This window comes from Mauremys reevesii, linkage group 10 (genome assembly GCF_016161935.1).
Source record: "Mauremys reevesii isolate NIE-2019 linkage group 10, ASM1616193v1, whole genome shotgun sequence".
In the NCBI taxonomy this organism is placed as follows: domain Eukaryota; kingdom Metazoa; phylum Chordata; order Testudines; family Geoemydidae; genus Mauremys; species Mauremys reevesii.
Window position 1 is genome coordinate 43,453,471 of NC_052632.1, and position 18,439 is coordinate 43,471,909.

At 43.1% G+C, this 18,439-nt stretch overlaps 1 protein-coding gene across 10 annotated transcripts in view; it reads left to right on the forward strand.

Annotated features, from left to right (window-relative positions):
• Window positions 1-1,033: 1,033 nt before the first annotated feature.
• Window positions 1,034-18,439, forward strand: part of NEO1 (neogenin 1) — a 498,809-nt gene continuing 481,403 nt past the window's right edge. For 4 of the 10 annotated variants that reach the window (XM_039492001.1, XM_039492003.1, XM_039492004.1 and 1 more), the window contains exon 1: window positions 1,044-1,456. In XM_039492001.1, the coding sequence (XP_039347935.1) occupies window positions 1,345-1,456 (112 nt within the window). In that variant the 5' untranslated portion in view covers window positions 1,044-1,344. Of the gene's footprint in view, window positions 1,457-18,439 lie in introns of all 10 variants that reach the window. The other 6 variants (XM_039492002.1, XM_039492005.1, XM_039492006.1 and 3 more) reach the window with 3 other exon arrangements.

Below are 18,439 nucleotides of genomic sequence, written 5' to 3' on the forward strand. Positions count from 1 at the left end.
GATTTAGTTGGGAATTGGTCCTGCTTTGAGCAGGGGGTTAGACCTCCTGAGGTCCCTTCCAACCCTGATATTCTATGATAAGGTGATGTGGGGTCAGTGGTGGGTAGGAGCCACAGGGGTGTGGGGTTGGTGTAGGGGGTGTGGGGTTGGTGGAGGTGCAGGAGGTCAGAGGGGTGTAGGGTTGATGGAGGTCAGAGGGGTGTACGATGCGGGGGTGTGGAGTCAGCGGAGTGTTGGGGGTCAGTGGGGTGTAGGATGAGGCGGTGTGGGGGGTAGGGAGTTGGTGGGGTGTAGGATGAAGGGATGTGGGGTCAGTGGCGGGTAGGGGGTTAGAGGGGTGTGAGGTCAGTGAGGGTAGGCGGTCAGTGGGGGGTAGGATAAGGGGGGTGTGGGGTTGGTGGTGGGTAGGGGGTCAGAGGAGTGTAGGCTGAGGGGGTCAGTGGGGTGTAGGGGGTCAGAGGTGTAGGATGAGGGAGTTGGGGGGGTGTAGGGGTTCAGAGGGGTGTAGGATGAGGGACTGAGGTCATCAACGTGTCCACACATGGACACAAAAGTGTCTGCGGTAAAAATTTTGAGGTCCATTGTAATTTTTCAAAAAATTGAAAGACTGAATGACATAATGCACCAGCCCAATGTCCATCACTAAGTAGGATACTTTTGTTAAGTGTTGCCCATCCCTGCTGAGGGAGTGTAGGGGGTCAGAGGGAGTATAGAGGACCGGGGAGGGTGTAGAGGGTCGGGGGTAGAGGAGCAGGCGCTGTTCCTGCACCAGCAGGGCCCGGTGGCCCCTCACAGCCCTGCCTGGGGCTCTGTGCCCAGCTAGGAGCGGCTCCCCCAGGAGCCCGGCCGTCCTATCCCCTCGACGGTCCCTCTCCGGGTTTCCCTGACGGCCCCTCGCGCCGCGTTTTCTCTCTCTCCAGGCGGAGTGTGGGATTCTTTGCGGGGGCGGGGGAAGGTGGCGTTCCGCGCGCGCCCCCGGCTGTTGGCCGTCGCAGGAGCGCGCCGCCTCCCGCTGGGAGGGGGACGGGAGGAGAGAAGCGCGTTTGGCGCATGCGCACGGGCGGCGGTGGTTGGGGGCGGAGCGCGGCGAATGCCCCTCTTGCTGTGTGCAGGAGACGCGAAGCCTGGCGCTGGGACCGGCCCGCGATGGAGTGACTCCCCGCCCCGGCCTCCCTGCACGGACGGCGCTCGCCCCCCGGAGCCCGACCAGGGCAGCCCTCTCCTCAGGCCGCCGCAGAGGCAGCGCCCGGTTAAGGGCGAGCGGACCCCGTCCGGTCGGAGAAGCCCCCGGGGGAGGGGCAGCTGCTGCTGGGTGCCCGGCTGCCGGGCTCGGGGCGCGGAGCGATGGCGGCGCGGGGAGCCAGGCGGCTCCTCGGCTCCCTGTGGATCGCCCTGCTCCTAGGGCAGCCGGACCCGGCCGGCGCCGCCGCCAGGAGCAGCTCGCAGAGCCCCGCAGGTAACCAGTCGGGCGAGCCCCTGTGGCAGCGCGCGACGGCTGGGGGGGAGCTGGCGGGCAGCGGGGCTCAGCGCCGCGCGGAGGTTGCGCCCGGGCGCGCGCGCGGGGGGGGGGTGCAGTAGTGGCCTGGCGCGGCGCGCAGGGGCTGCCCTGGGTGACCGCTCCGCCCGCGCGCTGGAGAGAAGGGGCCGATGCGGCCGGCCGGGCAGGCGGCTCGCTGAGGACGGGGAACCGTAGCCCAGCGGCTTTAGAAATGTCACGGCGGTTGGTCCGGGCTGGGCATTTACGGGCACCTTTCCCCAGCTTTGGGAAGGTCCGTTCCACTTGTGAGAGCGGGACAGCCTTGGGCACCTTACATGCACCAGTAGAGGCCACTGCACATCTCCTTCAGTAGAGTTATCCTTGCCACTTCTCGGTGCAGGGAGGGACACAGGAGGCACCTGGGTCCCGTTTCCCTCAACATTCCCAGTACGCTTCACCAAGGACCTCCGTTTCCTGCTCTCATTGACGTCTATGGGCAAACTATTATCGAAATCCATGAGAGCAGAATCGGGCCCTAATTGAGTTGCAAGACCAGACCTGCTTTGCTGATTTCAGCAGGGACTGCTTACCAGCCGAAAAATGACGGCCTGCGGAGTGTGAGCCTGTTGGTTAAATGAGAGCCAATGATGATGTTTTCTATAATTTTAAATAAAAAATTACTTATCTTTTTGTTTTTGGGTGGGAAGAAATAGGGCTAGATTGTGTCACTCCTCCAGTGACCACTAATGATCTTCTACATTGCTTGTGCCTCTTGCCTTTTTAACACTGGGATTGGCAGGCATACAAGAATCTAAGTTAATGGTTTTGCAGCATTTCATTTTTTATAATAGTCACACTTGTCGGATTTTTACAGTTCATGATATTAGTGTTTCCGTTATGAATCCCGATTTTCATTAAATCACCTCCAGTTGAAATGTGATATGAATTAGTGTTTTCTAAATCTTACAAAGAATGCCAAATCTGTTAATGTTATAGAATGCTTATCAAGTCTTTAATAGTGTAAGCTGCTTAGTTTGCAAAGCTTTTGCTAAAAAAGAAAAAAAAAACTTTTGTCCCTTTGTTGGCATTTGAATTCATGCTGAAAAAAAATCTGGTTTCTAGTGCCAAGAAATACCTTCAACTTTTGATTGGAAATCTATTGTAGCTTTTGCATTTTGACATTTTAAAGATAGCGGTGGTGTTGAGGTTTTGTTTGAAAAAGAAATTATTGATCAGGCAGTGGAGTTTCTTCATAGAATTGACTTAATAGGCTCTGTTATTACATGGTATAGTGTGGCTGTTTCAAATCACATTGGGCAGGAACTTGGCATGTGGGTTGTCAGTGTGGGTCTTGCTATAAAATATGTATGTATGGTGGCTGATATTTACATGATAGGAGAGTATTTGTCTTTGCAAAATGCAAGTTTTGTAGGTTCTAACTCTGAGGGTACGTCTACACTATGGGATTATTCCGAATTTACATAAACCGGTTTAGTAAAACAGATTGTATAAAATCGAGTGCACGCGGCCACACTAAGCACATTAATTCGGTGGTGTGCGTCCACGGTCCGAGGCTAGCGTCGATTTCTGGAGCGTTGCCCTGTGGGTAGCTATTCCGTAGCTATCCCATAGTTCCCGCAGTCTCCCCCGCCCCTTGGAATTCTGGGTTGAGAGCCCAGTGCCTGATGGGGCAAAAATCATTGTCGCATGTGGTTCTGGGTAAATGTCAGTCATTCCTTCCTCTGGGAAAGCAACGGCAGACAATCATTTCGCGCCCTTTTTCCCTGGATTTCCCTGGCAGACGCCATAGCGTGGCAACCATGGAGCCTGTTTTGCCTTTTGTCACTGTCACCGTATGTGTACTAGATGCCGCAGACAGAGGCGATTCAGCAGCGCTACGCAGCAGCATTCATTTGCTTTTGCATGACAGCAGAGATGGTTAGCAGCCGTTCTGTACCGTCTACCATACCATTGTAAATTGGCAATGAGGTGATGGTTACCAGTCGTATTGCACTATATCTTCTGCTGTTGTCATAGGTGCCCCTGGCTGAGATCAGCTGGGGGTGCAAAAGACAAAAATGGGAATGACTCCCCAAGTCAATCCCTCCTTTAGGGTATCTAAAAATAGAATCAGTCCTGCCTATAATACGGGGCAAGTGTACTAGAGATCCAGTGTATCAGAGAACCAGAGAGCACACCCGCTCCATGTCAGATCCCGCAGGAATGATGAGCTGCATGCCATTCACAGGGGGTGCTCCTGCAACAACTCCACCTGTTGCTTCCCTCCTCCCCCAGCCTTCCTGGGCTACCATTGCAGTGTCCCCCCGTTTGTGTGCTGAAGTAATAAAGAATGCAGGAATAAGAAACAGTGACTTGTTAGTGAAATAAAATGAGGGGAAGGCAGCCTCCAGCTGCTGTGATAGTCCAGGCGGTACAGAATCTTTTCTTTACACATGAAGGGCGGGGGCTGATGGAGCTCAGCCCCCAGTTGCTATGATGAAGACGGTTACCAGCCGTTCTGTACCGTCTACTGGGAATGACCGGGAGGCCAGTCAGGAGTACTTATGGGATGATGACGAGGATGGATACCAGTCGTATTGCACTACACCATCTGCCATAAGGCTGATGATGACGACAGATATCTGCCATAGTGTACCATCACCCACCAAGGAGGGGGGGCGAGGATGCTACAGTTCAGTGCCGCAGCATCGCGTCTACCAGCAGCATTCAGTACACATAGGGTGACATTTAAAAGAGTCAAGAGATGATTTTTTTCCCTTTTCCTTCCGGGGGTGGGGGGTGGGGGTACATTGATGAGCTATGCCCTGAACCACCGCGGACAATGTGTTTGACCCTACAGGCATTGGGAGCTCAGCCAAGAATGCAAATGCTTTTCAGAGACTGCAGGAACTGTGGGATACCTTGAGTCCTCAGTCCCCCCTCCCTCCATGAGTGTCTATTTGATTCTTTGGCTTTCCGTTACGCTTGTCATGCAGCAGCGTGCTGAGTCCCTGCTATGGCGTCTGTCTGGAGATTTTTAAAAAATGCTTTGGACTTTCGTCTTCTGTAACGGAGCTCTGATAGAACAGATTTGCCTGCCCATACAGCGATCACATCCGTACGGTCTATACTGGAGCTCTTTTTGGATTTTGATTTCGGACTGCATCGCCACCCGTGCTGATCGGAGCTCCACGCTGGGCAAACAGGAAATGATATTCAAAAGTTCGCGGGGCTTTTCCTGTCTACCTGGCCACTGCATCCGAGTTCAGATTCCTGTCCAGAGCGGTCAGTGGTGCACTGTGGGATACCGCCCGGAGGCCAATACCGTCGATTTGCGGCCATACTAACCCTAATCCGATATGGTAATACCGATATTAGCGCTACTCCTCTCGTTAGGGAGGAGTACAGAAATCGATTTAAAGAGCCCTTTATATCGATATAAAGGGCCTCTTAGTGTGGACGGGTATGGCGTTAAATCGGTTTAACGCTCCTAAAACTGGTTTAAACGCGTAGTGTAGACCAGGCCTGAAGTATGGCCTGTACCTTATGAAAAATGGGATAGGGTAGAGAAAGATGTAGTGACGTGGGAAGGGACCCCACAAAGAGAGAGTACCAAAAACATGCTATACACGTTGGAACCAAAAGAAGATTTTCTGGAAGTTGGCTTGAGTCTGTGGCCTGGAGCCAATTAGGTGATTTTTCTTTAAAAAATGATCTAGGAAAAAAAAGGTACTATCTTTGTCTTTGGACTGGAAGAAATAGGGCTAGAATTGTGTCACCATTCTGAAAATGAAAGATTAGTGGTGATCTGCAAAGATTGCTCATGCCACTTTTATCTCTTAGCACTGGGCTTGGATGGCATATAAGATTTTAAACTTCAGATGGTTTTTGCAGTTATTGCATGTCTTGGAATGATATTGGACAACTGCACTTGGAAAACAAATATTTTGTTCCTCTGTATATAAAAATATAATGTACTTGCTGGGTGCTTCAGGTGCTATTTAACAAAAAACAAACAAACCCCACACACTGCTTGAGTGACTTAAAGCAGCAGAGCCCCAGGAGTGAATTCCACCATATGGTTACTGTAGGGTTATATAGTCCTAATACATATTATTAAAATTGACCGGTTTATTCTTTACATTGTTGCACTATGTAATTCCCATTAATGTTAACAGGAGCCATAGTGGCTAGAGAGACAAGAAGCCCATGCCCTTTGTTTTTTATACTTTTACAAAGTTAACTGTTAAATTATGAATTTACCCTTTTGTTACTGTTGGTAAGAGTATTACTAGACTTAATGTCCCAAGTCACCATTTATGACATAATTCCTCTTGTCTTAACTATTTATGGAATGATTATTAAATTCCCAAAATATGTTGTTTGGGTCAGAGATCTAGATATTTGACCTAAATCAAAGAGATTAGATGTGAAATGGCAAGGGAAGACAAAAACAAACAGATAGGGGTGGGGAGGTCAAGGTTTCTTTTCAGTTATAAGATCATGAGTTTGCTTGGGTGATTTTGTGCAAATCTTTTATTATTACATTATGAATTTTTGTATATATTTAACTTGCAAAATTATAAACACAGGATGCTAGAGGAATTACTGATGTCATAGAGTTTAAGGCCAAAAGGGACCACCAGATCATCTAGTCAGACCTCCTATATATCACAGGCTGCCAACACCACCTGCATAATAAATCTAATACTTGTAATACGTGTATATTGACTATTCAGTATATAATTTGACATGTAAGTGACTTGATTGAAAATAATGCCTCCTTGGCTATGCATGATGTATTGTTTTGGCATTTGCATAAGTGCCCATAAATAGAGTGCAGTGAAAGGCCATCTTGATGTTTTTTCTTTGTGAATAAAGAGACTATTGCAAGTTAATCTGGACTTTATGCAACAGGAATACACCACAGTTAGTAGCAGCTGGTTGGTTTAGTTTAGTCTTCTGTACTATAAGTTTTTCTAACTTTTCAGCCATAGTTGTTAAAAGAGCAAAGTGAATGGACTCAGTTACAAGGGTATTATGTAGAATCTTTCTAGATAGTGCTTTATGTAAAGTTTGTTATCTCAAGGGGAAGGCAGTACATTGCTACTTAGCAATGTAAGTAGGTGGTTTGTTTCTTTCAGTCTCACTTTTGCAGTGATATTACCTTGTTACTGCACACTTCAGCATTCTTAAATTTTTTGTTGTAGGGCTTTGTGATGGTCCACGCCCCTAGGGTCAGGGCAGCGTGGCCTATCAGTCACAGTCTGTCGCATCACCCTTCAGAACAGGGCACTGTGGCCTAGCAGCCATAAAGCAGCCCTTTGGCACAGGACAACATGGCCTAGTGGCCCGAATCTATAACATTGGGGCACCCCTTATGGGGTGTGGCAGCCCTGGTAGGGCAGCCCAGGCCCACCCGACTCCACCAGGCCCTGATCCAGGGCCCTAACAGTGGCATAGCAGTTTGCCACTGACTCGGGGGAGGTCCTACTGAAACACATTGAGTTTCCCCAGGTGGGAGGTAGGCTTGATTCTGCTTCCACTGAAATTAATTGCCAACCTTCTCTTGATTTCAGTGGCTGCAAGATTAGCACTCAGCTGGCTGCAGGATCAAGATCACTATTTCTCACTTGTCTAATTAAAAAAAACACATTTTTTTTTGTAGCTAACATTGCTTTCTTTTCACAGTCTCCCATCATTGCAGTATCGGTGTTCCTTTGATTTGTTATCCATTTTCTCTAGACGTTCATCTACTCTGCTAAATATTGGTTACCTAGCTCCTTAATGGCTTCACTTGTAAATGGTAACAAATATTTTCTTGCATATTTTCTTTCATAGTTGCCCTAATGTTACCCTCTTCCCCCCCCCCCCCCCAATACCCAAGAAGCCCTAATGAGACTGACTGACGTATATGGAGAAAAGGCACAAATCAATGATGTACTCTAGTAAAATGCAATAGTAGGCTTTTCTTTTGGTGGTGATATATAAGAGAAATCCCAAAACTTATTTATTAGTGATGTAATACCCAGACTGGTTTGTATGTCTATTTCTTAACTACTACAGACATTTAATGTGGTGCATGGTAATATGATAGTAATAAATCTGGTAGTTAAATGTGACATGTTAAAAGTAGGCTATGACATGCCCAAAGTATAATAGAAAGTACTGTCACTAAATAGCAAACTGGTGGTTCTTGCAGTACAAATTTTAGAGATTAAATTTAAAAGTAGTAGCCTATGTTCACTAAATTTAAAATAACCTATCTGTGTATTTGGGTTGTGAATGGGGAAATATACTGCCTGTCCATATCTTTTATCATACTGAAATATATCGATAAATGATACTATCTCACCCACCTAGTGTCTCTCAAAAATACCAGGTAAAAGAGCAAAAAGAATTCTTAAATCCATAGAATAAATATTATAGTGCTATGAGAGAATTTGAGAAATCAACAATACTACTGGTTGTCTATTGATTGCTAGTGCTCCAATTAAGTCACTAAGCTGCCTACTGTGGGGGAGGGATAGCTCAGTGGTTTGAGCATTGGCCTGCTAAATCCAGGGTTGTGAGTTCAGCCCTTGAGGGGGCTGTTTAGGGATCTGAAGCAAAAATCTGTCTGGGGATTGGTCCTGCTTTGAGCAGGGGTTGGACTAGATGAACTCCTGAGGCCCCTTCCAACCCTGGCATTCTATGAAGATGGTAATCTGAGCAATTCCATGTAGTTTATGCACATAAACACTCTTTTTTTTTTTAATAGTTGCATTATAGGATTCTTAACACCTCCCCTCCCTTCCCCCCCCCCCACTGGTATTTTATGAGGAACTAAATATTAGTTGGAAAAATGAGATTTAGATGTAGCAATATCTAATAAATAACTAATTTATTAGGTGCTTTCATTTTTAAAATGTTCAATATTTTAAATGCTAAATAAATACTAAGAGAATACCTTTAACTCTTAATTTTGCAAAGTGAACAATATGATGCAAAAACTTGACATTCAATTGATAAAATAATTTTAGAGATTAAAATAGTTTTTCTATCGATTAAATGGGATGAAGGAATAAACAGACCTGCATTGTTGATGGTGACTCTTCAGGATTTGAGAGGAGGAAGGGAGGTGTCTGATGTTTCTTCAGGGTCTGGCTAACACAAAATAGGCGCAGTAACCCATTTTCCGTTCTGTAGTATTCTGTAGAATTCAGTGCATTTTTGTTTATGCATGCTTGCTTTCTGTTACTCATACACATTTAACCATATACATCTACTATGAATAATATGAAGTGATACAGTACTTTGATAGTTAAAGATTGTTATGTGTTTACCATTCTCATGTGCATCAGAGAGTGTAATGATGAAATGGCCTTAAAAGAATGATAGAAGAAGCAGTTAGTGCTCTTTGAACATTTTACCACAGTGTTATAACTGCCCTTTAAGAAAGTGTTACCGCAATGCCATGATACTCTTAAATTCAAAGCGCCCTGCTGAAGAACAGATACCCAAATACCCTCTAGAAATTCAATGAGTAGAAATTAACATTACATTCCGTCTCCAAACATTAGCAATTTACATTGAATTCTTGCATGAAGGTACTTAAGCCCCCTGAAGTACTTTATTTTGTAATTCCAGCTACTATTAAATCCATGGATTATACATAGAATACAATGTACATTGTTTTTAATGATTTCCTCATAAAAATCCAATTGGAAAATTAAATCACCATTGTTTCTAATACACATTTACATGGTGCTGAGAATTCCTTTTGTGCTATAAATAGTGCTTTACTGAATGGTTGCAAGTTGTGAAACAGAGTGACACTTGGACTCATATCACATTACTCCTGAGGGCATTCTGCGCCAAAAAAATTAAAATTCTGTGAAATTCTGCAGTTTATGTCAAATAAATGTGGAGGCTCCAGCATGGCATTGGGGAGCACAGGCCACTGGCCGCACGGAGGTGGGAGATCACTGTGCAGCTCCCCCGTCTCTCCCCCACTCCGGACAGTGGTGAGGCTGCACCCAACCATGCCACAGCCAGGGCCCTGCCCCTCCATGTGGGCAGGCAGGCTCAGCAAGGCAGGATCCAAGTGTGGAGGGGCTTGGGGGTGAGGGTGAGGGATCCAGACGTGGGTTGAGAGGGTTTTGTGTGGGGCAGTCTGGGTGTGGGCGGCTCAGTGGGGATCCAGATGCAGTGGGGAATCTGGATGCATTGGGGCTTGTTGTGGATTTCTGGGTGCGACAGTAATGGGACTCTGTAGGGGATCCAGGTGAAGGTGGTTGGGGCTCAGTGGGGGGGGGAGTCTGTGGGAGGGGGGATAGAGCTTGGGAAGGGAGTCTGGGTGTGTGGGGCTCAGTGGGGGGGGTGCAGATGCTGGGGCAGTGGGGCTCGGTGGGGTGGGGATCTGGGTGTGGGTGGCTTGAGGTGGTCCAGGTGTAGGGAGAGTGGGATTCGTTGAGGGGTTCTGAGTGTGTGTGTGGGGGTGTTGATGAGGCTCGGCAGGAGGGTCTGTGTATGAGGAAGTCTGGATGCACGGAGGGTTGGGCTGATGGGGGAGCAGCACCCTGAGCAGCAATGGGTGCAGGAAAGAGGAGGGAGGGGGAGTTTGCAGAGCTTCCTGCAGCCGGGGGAGAAATCTAGGGGTGGGTCTGACCTGGCCCTGGATTCTGTGCAGGGGAAGAGGAAGTCTAGTCCTCCCCAGCCCAGCCAGGACTAGCATCTGAGCCCAGTGTGCAGGGTAGGAGCCATCAGCCGAGTCTTTCCCCAGTACTGCCTCCTGCCCTGCAGGGATTTACCTCTCGGCTGGCTGCCCTGAGAACCTGAAACATACTGCTGGGGAGGGTTGCATGACCACTCTTGTGGCTTCCCTTTGGTTTCCTGTCAGAAAGTAATTTTTCTGTGGGGAAGCAAAGAAATCTGCCGGGGACATAAATTCTGTGCATGCTTCCCCCACGAGTAAACAAATTACTTTTTCATATAATAGTCTCCAGTGCTATTTTATTTTTTATAAATCATTTTATAAGTTGTTTGGTTGGTGAGTATTCTTAGCATTGTTTAAGACCATTGCAGTGTTGGAATGTTCTGGCAGGACAAAATCAGACTCATTAGAAATCCACATTATTTGGAGAACAGTATGAGACAAGACTTTTTAGGAAGATAACAGTGCCTCAGATTGGGGTGAATCCTGGGTGCCATGGTTACAGTGGAGGTAACAACTTACAATATGGACTTTAGACGTGAATATGTTACATTTTTATAGTTACTGCTAATAGAAATTGCATACTTATTGCTGAGGTTTTTTTTGTCAGATCAGTTGCTCTACACAATAGTTACTTCAAGGGTAGGGAAAATACGTGCAAAAGGTGTCACCAAATAGGCATGGTGTCAATGTGAGAGCCTAAAGATTATCATTTGTCACAGTATGGTAAATCCATTCTGCTCAATGAAATGTGATACGTTGTAATATTTGGAAAGTTAATTCATCTGTTTTTCATTTTCTGTGTGGGGGTAAAATCCCTCCATTTCTTTATAAACCAGAAAAAAAAATCTGAATGCAAAAATAAATGAGTGTCCGTTCTTGTTGGATTTATTAAACCTTTTTTAAGGCCAACTTCTAGGCTTGCTCCTTGGCTTAAGATTGTTTCCACAGTTTGACTATGCTGCTGACTAGTTCATTGATTCTCTTCCTGCAAATCTTTTCTTTGTTTGTCCTAGAAAGATAACTGAAATGTGATCTACAAGCTGTTATATAAATATTTTGTGCTTTTTTTGGTGTCTCTCTCATGCACATCTATTTAAGACCCGGTACATTTCTTTTGTAAGTACAATTTATGAATGTGCACCAATTTTTCACCAATACTTAGTCAATTTACTGTTCATGAATCATGACCAATCTTATTAGCCTTTCTGCTGTAACTTAAGTTTTCCCATTTTATCGCTTAAAGATAAATGTAGATTTTTTTTTTAAACTCTTCGAATGTTCTAAATTGATATACTTCAGCAGTTTTGGTACACCAGTCTGGAACATGTAGGCTAGTCCAGTTACCAGTGTTACATGCAGCAGCACCAGGAATTCTGTTCAAAGTTTTAATGCTGAGGACTCTGTATTCCAGCCTCTCTCCTATTCTCTGATTCTTTTTTTGGTTCTACAGTGAATTTCAGAATCCATACTTCTCCTTTGTGACCAAAATGGTTACGAAATATATTTACTTACTTTATTAGAAGTGGCGCAAGGATATGTCTTCTAGAATTTCTAAACCTAAGGCTACTGTGTCAAAGCTTTTAGATCCCTCAGACTCTGAACCATCAAAGAAGTGGTTTTCAGACACCTGCTACACTTGGCTCTTCAACCGCCGTTAGTTGTGAAGAAACTATCTTGATAATGCAGAAGTGTGTGATGGAAGAGGCAGAAAAACCTTGGTTTTTTTGATTACTTGGTTACAGATGTTAAGGTTTCTTCTATCTTTCCTATCTGACTTTTCTTCTTTTGTAGGGCTTGTCTGCACTGAACTGAAAGTCATGTTTTTGCATTTTGAGCAGATGAATACAGGGCTTTGGAGTGGAGCCCAGAGCTGGAGCGTGGAACAGCTCCGGAGCAGGAGAGCTGCAGGTTTTTGCCTGGAACTGGAGCAGAGCCGGAGCACAGCTCCAAAGCCCTGGATGAATAGAAGTAGACAAAAGGCAGATCAGGCACTATTTTTGTATATGTCTCTCACGTTCCCTCTCTCATTCACCTTCTCTCTAGGTGACCAGTTCCAGTCTTTTTTTAATCTCAATTCATACAATACTTTATGCCCTAATCATTTTAATTCTGTCTTTTTTTAGCTACATTCTACATGTTAACCAGAACTGAACATAGTAGTGGGAGAAAGGGTATATCATTGATTTTATGATGGCTTTGTAATAGTTCCTGTGCGCTCTATCCAATTTCTTTATGCCTCCTAATGTCGTTTACTTTTTTTGACCACAACTGCACATTGAGAAGAGGTTTTCGTTGAGCTGTCCACAGTGATGCTCAGATCTTTCTCCTGAGTTAGTAAGATAATTTCGAACCCAGTAAGATATGGGTAGTGTTTTGGGTTTTTTTCCTTCAGTGTGCATTACTTTGCATGCATCAACAGTGAGTTTCCACCTGCTATCATATTGCCTATGTTGCCCATTCAGGTAGGTTGGTTAGGTCCTTCTGTCCCTCAGTGTCCTCCAGTCTTCACTAACCTAAATAATTTTGTAATCTGCAGATATTGCCACCTCAGTGCTCATCTCCCTTTTGAATTAATTAATAAATAAATGGCACTTGGCCCAGTTTGGAACCTTGTGGCACCACACTTAACTTTGTGGCAAGATAAAAATTGACTACTTATTCCTACTGTTTTCTCTCAGTTTCTGATTCAGGACAGTACTTTGCCTGTTCACCATGACCACCATCAGCTCAGGATTAAACAGAGACTGTGAATGGCTAGCCAACTACAAAAGCAGTTTCTCCTCCCTTGGTTTTTCACACCTCAACTGCTAGAAGAGGGCCTCATCCTCCCTGATTGAACTAACCTCGTTATCTCTAGCCTGCTTCTTGCTTGTATATATATACCTGGCCCTGGAAATTTCCACTACATGCATCCGACGAAGTGGGTATTCACCCACGAAAGCTCATGCTCCAATACGTCTGTTAGTCTATAAGGTGCCACAGGACACTCTGCTGCTTTTACAGATCCAGACTAACACGGCTACCCCTCTGTTACATGACCACTTAGTTTCTTTAGTAGCCTCTTGTTGAGGAATTTTGTCAAAGGCTTCTTGTAAGTCCAGATAAATTGTCAGTTGGTTCTCTGTTAACTACTACTTTACTGATCCATTGAAAAAACTAGAGTTATGAGTTAACTTTGTAGTAGTGGAGTTAGATGCTCTCATTGATGTTCTATGATATTTTTAATTCTCATTTCATCCAGTTGACCCACTACAGAAGTATGTCTTGTTGATTTGTAACTCCCTGTATCTTCCGTGATGCCTTTTTTAGTATAGGTACAAAATTTGCTACCCTCCCAGTCCGATTTCATATTTTTTGAGAGCAGCCCAGCCATTTCATTCTTAAATTCAATTGGAACTCTTGGGTGTATCCTCTCTGGATCAGATAACTTATTTATTTTTAATATATCAGTTTGTTGCTGCATCCCTTCTTTTGATACGGCAATTTCCAGTGGCACCTGCTTATTACCAGAAAAGACTAAGTCTGAGTATGTCTCCCCCTCGCATCCTCTGTGGTGAAGACTGATATAAAGAAATCACTTAGCTTCTCAGCAATTTTCTTATCTTTCTTAATTTCTAACTTTTATAATATGGTGGTCCAGAGGCCTACTATTTCTTTTCTCTTCCTGCTTCTGATATATTTCAAGAGTTTTTTGTTCTTTATACCTTTTGATTTGCTCTTCAGAGTCCTTCTTAGACCTCCCAATTTCCTTTTTACATAATGCTGCTGTAATTTATGGTTCTTTTTATTGGTTTCACTGGGGTTGGATTTCCATTTCTGGAAGGATATCTGCTTGGCTTGAATAACCTCTTGAGCCATGCTATTTAGTCATACAAGTTTACTTTTTGCTTTTTTTTTAATTCAAAAATACGCATGACTTTTAAAATTATATATTTTTTTAAATAGCATCTATACTTAATTTTAAGATTTTAATTTCTTTGTTTTTACTTTGTAGCTTTTTTGGCTTCTCTAAGCCATATCACGTTTTGATATTTGACCAGTATGTATGTCGATAGTTGAATTTTCCCATTATGATTTTATTAGACTTTGCTTCTTTGATCTGTTTTGTGCACTGTCTCTTTTCCTTATATGGATGTTGGTTTTATAACTCTGCTTTCATATTTGTAATCTTATAATCTGAGATTTGTATCCTTATAGATTCAACTGCATGATTCTCACCATTCAGAGAATTTACTTTACCAGATTGTGTGGAATCTTAGATTTATACTACTCTTCCACATCTTCAACCTAATTTTCCCTTTTTATATATTGTATAGCCAAGTATTACAGTATCCCACTTACTTTTTCCCACCATGTCTCAGTGATATCTGTTATGTTAAGGACTGTCCATTTCCGTACATTCAGGTTAATTTATTGTTGCTTTCAAGCTTTTTACATTTGTATATACAGACATAACTTTTTTATTTTTTTATGTGGCTATTATTACCTTAATGTGACATCTTGTTGATTTAATAGCAATTATCTGTGTGATCTTGACCTGTCCCTGCTCTGCCTCTGTTCAGCTGTAACTTCTGTTCTATCCTTTACTTGATGCAAAGATACCTTTGTGTTGCTGACATCTCTAACAGATGTCTTTGTCCAACTTGAGTGATCCTTGGCAAATTTCAGTGTTTCCCCCCAAATCCTATGTTAAACAATTCCCCCAAACTCTATTAATTTAATTTGGCAGGGTTTGGTTCTGCTTTGGTTAAGATGGAATCTATCCTGTCTTCATAGGTTCTTCCTTCATCAAAATGCACTCCAGTGTCTAATAAACTTTATCTCCTCTTTACATCATCTTCTGATTCATTCATTGAAACCCTGAATACCTGAAGGAGGTAGCTCCCAACTTCTGTAACACTACTACTACTACTACTACTACTACTAATTTGGTGCATTCTCTCCATTAAGTGTAGCGGGTTACTAAAATGCATTTTAGATCAATAGAACAGTTGCTGTAACTTTTTAAAAGAAAGGGGCCTGTCCGTGAGGGGGATGTCCTGACCAGGGCCGGCTCCAGGGTTTTTGCTGCCCCAAGCGGCGCAAAAAAAAAAAAAGCCACAATCGGTGGCTGCTCTACCGCACCACTTTCTTCTTCGGCGGCAATTCGGCGGCTTGTCCTTCCCTCCAAGAGGGACCGAGGGACCTGCTGCCAAATTGCTGCTGAAGAGCCCGACGTGCCACCCCTTCCCCTTGGCCGCCCCAAGCACCTGCTTGCTGAGCTGGTGCCTGGAGCCGGCCCTGGTCCTGACATTGCTGGAATCTGAGCGTGAAGCAAGGTGATTACGCTGATCTGCATGCTGCCGCTTGATGGCAAGCCTGATGTGACTACGATTAAAATAAATCATATGTCTCATGTGCACACACTTGCGTTCCAGGTTCTGATTTCAGATATTATTGTCGCAATTTTAATCATGAATGCTGTAGTCATTATTTGAAGTGGGTGGTTCAGGAGTATCAAACATGGTGGGAAAGAAGGACTAGATAGATATTAATAAGGAAATAAAATGTGAAACTGGTATAGACTTTTGGAAACATTATTTTGAAAATGGGCCACAGAAAGAATTGCTTTATCTGTTGCTCCTTCACAAGACTGCTCATGGGAATTCAATGTGATGTAATGAAGTTGGGATCAAAATGTTTTTACATTGGACAGTATTAGAGTGGACATCATTTTACTGCAGCAAACTCCTTTATTTCTGTATCAGTTGAGATGATCTTGTATCCAGACAAATGCAGTTTGGGCAAACGTAACATTACCAAATCAGTTTTGCAGAATACTAATGTGAGACTACAGCCAAGTCATTTTTTTCCCTTCTGTAATCTTATTAAATTAGGCCTAAACATTCTAAGTAGTTTCATATGTGTAGACTAAAATTTGCTAAGTTAAAATGATGCAAATTCACATTTATTTCTAGCTGAATCTGCTGGTAATTACAATGTTTTTAAAATTCAACTTTAAACTGATAATGAATTCTCAGTTTTAGCTTTTAATTACAGTTTTATAGAAAGGTTTCATTCATGTGACTGTTTCCAAATTGAGGACAAACTATAATTATCTTTTTGAAAGAGGTTTGGATCTACTTAGCACTAAGAGGAAATAAATGTAAAACCACTACATGGATTACACTTTTTTTTTTTTTCTGTGAGGCATGGTTACTTAATATCCATGAAAATACTTTAGCCACTTATCTGTCTGAGAAATCCCAAGGAAACTTCATTTCAGCATCTTCACCTTGACTAGTGTGAAATTTAATTTGTCATTATTTGGAATTATTTAGCTGTATTACGGTGGAAGTGTGTAGTAATACTGTGGACTAGATGCTGTAACTTCAGCATTTTGAAACTGGGAGGGATTTAAAAACATTTTTTTTCCTGTAGCATAACTGCCTTAATTAATTGATGACTGCTTTTCATATAAAGGACACATGAACTTGAAATCTAGTCAGTTCAAAAAAAGCATTAAAAATGGTTTTAGGTGCTAAATCTGTCCTGAAACCTTCTGCCAATTGTAATGTTTTTTCAATCAATTACATTTTCTTGTTTTAAAAAATGTTTATCTTCCTTGTCCTGTTGCTGTATGAAAGAGTTAAACAAATATAAAATTGAGTTTACAGGGGCAGCGGTGATACTGATGATATGCAGTGTGATGGCAATTGCAATTTACCTTGTGCATAAGTAGAGAATTTTTATCCGAACCTTTCCTTTATAATGTATATTGGTGGTTTCTTATCAATAATAGTAGGATTAAAAAAATTCAGACCAAAGTGTGGCTTAAGTTAATGATGTCCTTACTTACTAGAAACCAGAACAATAATGGTTAGCAGGTAATACTGACAAGATTTGTGTAAATTTCACTCTGCCTGGGAAAGCAATGAGCAGTGCACTGGAGCTATTCACAGAAGAGGGGAATCCAAAAAGTTGGAAGCTGGTGCAGGGGTAAAGATGCAGTCAGGCGTTAAAGTTTGTGAGGGAGAGAGGGCTGCAGTTCCCTTCCAGCAACATGGTCTACACTTAAGTTTTACTGGCATAACTTGGTTAGAAGTATGGGTGTTTTTCCTACTTTTAACCAAAATAGTTACACTGATAAAAGCCCTAGCGTGGTTGCAGTTATATCAATATAACCAGACTAGATATTGATAGTCTTGAACATTCAAACAGTATCCAGGGATAATATTCAGTACAAATCCCAGAATTATTCTCTTTATTTTCAGTCATAACTGTCTTTGCAGATCCATACAAAAAGAAATTGTGTGCTTTGCCTTGTGGGACACAGAATGTTTACTATCAGTAAGTAGTTAGTATGTATACACGTAGAAATGTGGGGCTGTAAGAGACCTCAAGAGATCATTTAGTTAATTTCCCCCATGCTGAGGCAGGATTAAGTATACCTAGAACATTTCCAACTGATGTCTCTTTAACCTATTTTTAAAAACCTCCGATGATGGGGATTGTACACATCCTTAGATAACCTGTTCCAGTGCTTAACTATCCTTATATTTAGAAAAAGCAGCAAAGAGTCCTGTGGCACCTTATAGACTAACACAGACGTATTGGAGCATGAGCTTTTGTGGGTGAATACCCACTTCGTGCATCCGACGAAGTGGGTATTCACCCGCGGAAGCTCATGCTCCAATACGTCTGTGTTAGTCTATAAGGTGCCACAGGACTCTTTGCTGCTTTTACAGATCCAGACTAATACGGCTACCCCTCTGATACTTATATTTAGAAAGTTTTTCCTAATATATAACAGAATTTGCAGCAAAGGAGATTTAAGCCGATTATTTCTTGTCCTAACCAAAGTGGACAAGGAGAACAATTGATTGGTTTCCTTTCTATAATAACTGTCTTCAAATATATAAAAGGTTATGTCCCTCTCTGTCTTCTCTTTTTTTTTTAAACTAAATATGCCCATGTTTTTCAACTTTTCCTCAGAGATTGTTTTTTAAATCTTTTATCATTTGTGTTCCTCTCCTTGGACTCTCTCCAATTTGTCCACTTCTTTCTTAGTGTGACAGCCAGAACTGGATACAGTGCTCACCAATGCCTAATAGAATGGAACAATTACCTTCTGTGTTTTATGTAAGACGCTAATACATTTGTTCTTCTAGAAACGGAGTTTGAAAGGCCTGCCCCATAACTTTCCCACAGCTCCCTCTTTTCTGCAGACTGGACTGGCCATAGAAGTGTCACATTCTTTTTATGTTGCACAAAAACATTTGCTT